Source organism: Halyomorpha halys, unplaced genomic scaffold (assembly GCF_000696795.3).
Source record: "Halyomorpha halys isolate HHAL.00 unplaced genomic scaffold, Hhal_1.1 Scaffold97.1, whole genome shotgun sequence".
NCBI classification, from domain to species: domain Eukaryota; kingdom Metazoa; phylum Arthropoda; class Insecta; order Hemiptera; family Pentatomidae; genus Halyomorpha; species Halyomorpha halys.
Genome location: NW_027108815.1, coordinates 508,458 through 514,880, shown reverse-complemented (window position 1 = coordinate 514,880; position 6,423 = coordinate 508,458). Strand labels below are relative to the sequence as shown.

Here is a 6,423-nt window from a genome sequence, read left to right as displayed (position 1 = left end):
TATCAAGTAAGAACCAATAATAATTAAAAAAAGAAATAAATAAAAAAAACTCTCTTAAAATATATACAAACAAAAGAATAAACAAGATGAACATAATCAAACATATATCATTATATATCATCACAGTTCGTTTTTCACTCAATTATATTTCTTGTATCTTTAACACACTCCATATTGGACTTTCAAAAGTCTTGATCCTAAAGAAAATTAGAAAGCCTAATCTTCCAATTGAAACCTAAAATATATTTTTAGCCTGAGTCTAATTATAGATAAGAGGGGTGTCTGATATGACTGAGAATTCTCTACAAATAACTATTAAAAATTACAAATTTTCTCTTACAAATAATTAATTTACTCCTCTAAAATTATTATCATTGACTTGGTAATTTTTCTACTTATTAATATATGAAACATGAAAAAAATGAATAAATTTTGTGACATTATTTTAAAAGTTACAGTTTACAGTAAAAAAAAATATTAAGGGAATGAAGAATTATTTAAATAATATAATTTTGTTTTTAAATATTTATTTATTGCTATTTACAAATGTACATTATAATACATTTAGTATATCTGATCTAAGTTAAATTGGAGTGTTACAGGCGTGTAGAGAAACTAACCATTGGTAGCACTCTAATGACATTTTACATTAGCTGGTCTCCTTGCCATCTTCTTTTCAGGCGCCTCGGAGGATTGTCAGGAATGGAAGAGGATGCAAGATTAGAAACTAGGAGGTTTGAGTGGTTAGAGAGTTTATAATGGAAGGAGTGATATCTGGTTCGGGCTAGATCGGTTACATAGGGAACATTAAGGTCTTTATGTATGATTTTATTTGTGACAAAGTAAGGAACATTGAAATAATATAAAATAAATTAGAACAATTGAAATTTATAATTCATTGAAAATAAACACTTTATAAACAAATATTTAAAAAAATATATCAATGTGATGAATTGCCTTCTTGTAAGTTTTTGTAGTATTAATTTTCAATAAATAATAAATTTTAACAATAAAGTGGAACTTTCAAATTTTTAATATTTTTTCTAATATTAATCTTTATCCACGTACAAAAAGAAACAAACTTAAATGTTCATGGTAATTAACTATGTTTTTTACATAATATTATTTATTGAATATTAATATCTACACACAAGAAAAGGAACTTAATGGATTTTTGCATTATAAATTTGATAATTAAAATAAATAAATTTGTAAATTTGTTAACATTATTTTGAAAATTACAATTTACAATAAAAAAAATATGAAGGGAATGAAGAATTTGTTGAAAAATATAAAATAAATAATAAGATGAACTATTAAAATTTATTATTCATTAAAAATAAACGCTTTATAAACAAATATTAAAAAAAAAAAATTATGTGATTTATTACCACTAAGGTGGAACTTTTACATTTTTCATATTTTTTTCTAATATTTCACTTTATCCATTTAAAAAAACACTTATACGTGCTTGGTAATTAACTGTTTTATTTTTTTTTTATATAATATTATTTATTTATTTTTGGACTTATTACTAACTTATTATTTTTTCATTTCTTGTTTGTTTATTTTCATGTGTGTGTAAAAAATATTTTGAACTTTTATTAGTTTTAAAATTTAAATAAAACTTTTGTAATAAGTTCAATTTTTGTGATGGATTAGAAAACAAGAGCTAAGGGATGAATCGGAGATTAAAACAGACTCTGGGGAGAAAAAAAAGGATACAACAACGATGTATTGTGTATTGTTGCTAGTTGTAATAGTTTAGTTATTACATCGTGTTTTGTGATATTTAGCTTTAATGAGGGGAAAAATGAGGGGAAACCAAAAAACGTATATTACATTGTAGAAAGATAGTCTGGGTAGCATTCAATCAAGGTACAAAATATTGTTCAGTTTTAAGGAATCCTTAGGTTCAATGCTGATACCAACAATCATTTTCTAAACACATCTATCCAAACACAAATCTACAAGATAGTCTTTACGCAATCCTCCCATCTCTGTTTTAATTTACCCTTTGGATGCTTACCTGTCGGTTCAGGGTTTATTAACACTCCTGGGATCTGTAATTAGATAACATACATCACTAAATTTTTATGTAAAAAAATTAGTCTTCCTTCAGTTATCTAAATAGTTTTATAATTAGAAAACAAAATTACAAAATATTATTTTCTAATTAAATTGCATTATAGTAAGTAGCAAACATTTTTTTAAATTAATATTATTAAAACATAAACGGGTATAATATAATTTTAGCAGTTATCTTCATTTTCAAACAGACATGTGGCTATGTGAACTATTCACAGGTAATAGAAATTTTTGTAAACACAACTAAATTAACTTTTTAGCCCTGACGAAGCCCTGGAACGTGGGGCGAAACGTTGGCTCAATAAAATAGTATAATTATCTACTATTTGAGTTTTTTTTTTACCGCACCCGGACCATATTCCATTCATCTATACTCACGGTCAATCAATAATATTCCAACTAAATTAAACATGTTCACCTAATCAAGTTTACTACATGTAAGTTATCAAAGTTACTACATTAAACATGTTCACTAATCAAAGTTTACCCCACTTTGCAGGGCTTCATCGTGGCTTATCCTTATTGAAAAAGGTAGAAGTCCTAATGTTGGTTAACATTAAATAGTTTTTTCTAATATTTGATACCAAAAATTGACCAACACCTGGACTGTCTTCCTACAATCTGCTTTATACAATTAACTATCTTCTTTCAATAAAAATATATTAGTATTACTTTTAATAACGGACAGATAAGTATGCTGTGTCGTGTTGCATCCCAATTTATTTGTGCAGCACTGGTTGTAAAAATAAAGCATTTCTCCTCCATTGAAATAGTGGTACTATATTTCAGGAATAATGAGCAAAACAATTTTTTTTATCTATTTTTTTTTCTTTTTGAGAAGCTGGTCGGGGGTGCGGTCATCAAGGATACACAAAAATTGTGCCGCTGTTTCGACCTGAATATCAGGCCTTTATCAGGGTTGAAATACAAAACAAATAATAAACTTAATTCAGAAAAATAAAATAATAAAACAAACCTGGAAATATACATAATAATAAATTAAGTAGATATTAGTTGATACTAATAGAAGATAAAATATAATATTGTAGAGAAAAGAATAATACAAAATAATTAATTGAATACTGTCTGTTCTTATAATTTTTTTTTAATTTATTTTATATAATTCTTACTTATACCATATTACAGTTTATCTTCTATTAGTATCTACTACTATCTACATAACTTATTGTGATTATTTTCAATTCAAGTTTGTTTATTATTATTTTATTTTTATTTTTATGTTTCTCTGAATTTATATTGTTTTTCTGCCATAATGAAAGCCTGAAATTCAGGTCGAAACATCACCACGAATGAGTAAGTTTTGATTATTTGTGTATCTTTCCTGGCCGCATCCCCAACTATCTTCTCCTCATATCTATCTACGTTCAACTGTTAACAACCCATTTCAAATTATGTTGTTGTTTTTTTAATTTGTATTATAAAGCTTTCTGGAATATTCTGTTATGTATATTATACATTATATATATTAATATGATTTTTTTTTTTCAACATTTTAGATAAAGAAGATTGGTGGAGGCGGGTTTGGGGAGATTTATGAAGGATTAGATTTAGTATCGAAGGAACAAGTTGCGTTAAAAGTAGAATCGGCGAGGCAACCAAAACAAGTTTTAAAAATGGAGGTAGCTGTTCTAAAGAAATTACAAGGTATGTCATTTAATTATTTTTTTTTTTTTATGAGCGAGTGAGAAGCCAAGGGGGATAGAAATGACAATTTTGGGAATAAAAAATTTGTGAAATTATTGATAGTTATTAGTTAATTATTAATAATTTTACGATTTCATCAGTACCTGAAGCATAAATTTGGTTCTAACACAGGAACATAAAAAAATCTCATTCTTACAAAATTTTTACTTTGCTGTCCTTGTACAACAGTATAACATCACCAAAAATGGTTATTTTGAGATATGCATTTAATTTTAGCAATAACAGTAAGATCTGCACAGGCCTGTAGGTCAGTGGTTAAGATACAGTCTTATCAATATGTCTATATCCGTGGTGCCGGTTCGAATCCGGCCTGGGGTGTTGACTTTTTCCATTAAGTGGCGGCCCCACAAAATAAAAAACTTTGACCCCCAATCATGGTTAGGCAGTATAGGACTCCTATCATGGGAGTCTTCGCCAAAAAAGAAAAAAAAGATCTGTACAATTTAAAACTAATATCTTGAAATATTTTTTTTTACTTATATTTTATGGCATAATTCTATATTTAACTGTATTGGTATTGGTCCTCATTGCTAAGATTACATGTATATATCAAAATAACCATTTTTTTAACACTGTTGTATTGGGACTGCAATTTTTTCCCTATCCTCGACTTCTCATTCTTTCATATTTAAATTATACTAATGTTTTCTTTTACATATTTTCTAGGTAGGGAACACGTATGCAGGTTTATTGGCTGTGGAAGAAATGACAGGTTCAATTATGTCGTAATGCAGCTTCAGGGTAAGAACCTAGCCGAACTGAGGAGAGCGCAACCTAGGGGAGCATTCTCGCTCTCGACAACTCTGAGGTTAGGGCTTCAAATTCTTAAAGCCATCGAATCCATCCACGAGGTTGGCTTTCTTCATCGGGACATCAAGCCAGTATGTATCCATAAATTATATATTATATCATATACTTGACCGTAAAACTTAAATATAAGAAGTTGGTCAGGGTTGTGGTAAAAAAACAGAGCTGTTTAACCTATCGCTTTGAACAGCCCTGATGAAGGCCTGGAAAGTGGAGCGAAACGTCGGACATTGAATAGTTATAAACTATTTGTTCTTTTTTTTACCACAACCCTGACCATCTTCTTATATATATATTATATCCTTCTCTTATTAGTGTAATCTCCTGTATAATTAAAGTGCATGCTTATGTTGTGGTATTGTGGGTACTGTATAGCTCCTGCCCCATGTATATTTTTAAATTATATCAATAGAAAATTAATGATTAAGTTATAATAATTTTAACAATGACTAAAAAAATTGGAAGCTTAAATTAAAAGTTTAATAAATTACTTGAAGAAGTTTGTCGGTGGGTGCGGTCAGTAAAGAACAACATAAATAAACAAAACAATATTTATTTATTTTATGCCGACGTTTCGACCTGAGTTTCAGGTCTTCATCAGGGATAGTGGCGTGTAAAGGGGACGGGAAGATGTTAACTGACTCCAGTTTAATAAATTAATTTTAATTTTGCTGGAAGTGAGTGAGGTCAGAGAGTAAAATAGGGGATGATTAAAATCCCACTAGTATTATTTCTAGAGACTCCCAATTAGTAATTATATAAATATAGAATAACTAGAGCTATATTAAATGGTTTTATGAAAAATTGGGAGCTTAAATTAAAAGTTTAATAAATAAATATTTTGCTGGAATTGAGTAAGGTAAGAGAGTAAGATAGGGGATGATTAAAATCCCACTGGTACTATTTCTGGGGATTCCCAACTAGTAATTATATAATTATAAGAGATAGTTGACCGTGGATGATGAACGAGAAGAAGATGGTTGGGGGTGCGGTCAATGAAAAACACAAATAAGTTCGATTAACCTATTTTTAATGTACCAACGTTTCGGCTAGAGTTTCTAGCCTTCTTCAGGGCTGTTCGCTGGAAAATCAAACGCCTAATTCTATTTTGTAAAATTATTCATTTTATGTGTAAAATTATTTATATTTCTTTAATAAATTAACTATTTGTGAATATGTTAATGATAAGTTTATGTTGATAAGGTTAGTTGGATTAGGCGTTTGATTTTCCAGCGAACAGCCATGAAGAAGGCTAGAAACTCTAGCCGAAACGTCAGCACATTAAAAATAGGTTAATCGAACTTATTTGTGTTTTTCATTGACCGCACCCCCAACCATCTTCTCCTCGTAGTAATTATATAAATATAGAATAACTAGAGCTATACTAGTTGATTTTATTTAATGTGGTGTAAGTCCACAAATTATGTAAAATGATATGTCTAATTTCATGACGCTTTGAAATTTAAGATGAAATTTTTAGAAGCCTCTAGTACAACTACAAAGTTTTAAATTTGCTATTAAATTAATTATTGTTTAAATTAAAATTGCTAATCTGCTCTGACACAGTGGGGTAATTACAATCACATAATTTTTGTGTTTTTGTTATTAAAAAATTTATTTTTGGATATCTTCAGTATTGATAATTTTCATCCAGTGAATTTTAAGTTGTTAAAATTAAAGATGTCCCTTTTTTAAAAATTTTTTTTATTGTTTTCTCAAAAGACTAATAAGTTCCAAAATGTTCAATCTTGGCTTAAAAATTTTCATTTCTACTGGCTTATTGACTAGTTCTTTATTTTTTTA

At 28.3% G+C, this 6,423-nt stretch overlaps 1 protein-coding gene across 14 annotated transcripts in view; it reads left to right on the top strand.

Annotated features, from left to right (window-relative positions):
• Asator (tau-tubulin kinase asator) overlaps window positions 1-6,423 on the top strand; it is a 255,590-nt gene that overhangs the window by 190,916 nt on the left and 58,251 nt on the right. For all 14 annotated transcript variants that reach the window (XR_010843331.1, XM_067047144.1, XM_014415286.3 and 11 more), the window contains 2 exons: window positions 3,606-3,753; window positions 4,480-4,694. Coding sequence is in view for 13 of the 14 variants with exons in the window: in XM_067047144.1 (XP_066903245.1) it covers window positions 3,606-3,753; window positions 4,480-4,694 (363 nt within the window). In the remaining variant the exon portion in view is untranslated. The remainder of the gene's footprint in view (window positions 1-3,605; window positions 3,754-4,479; window positions 4,695-6,423) is intronic.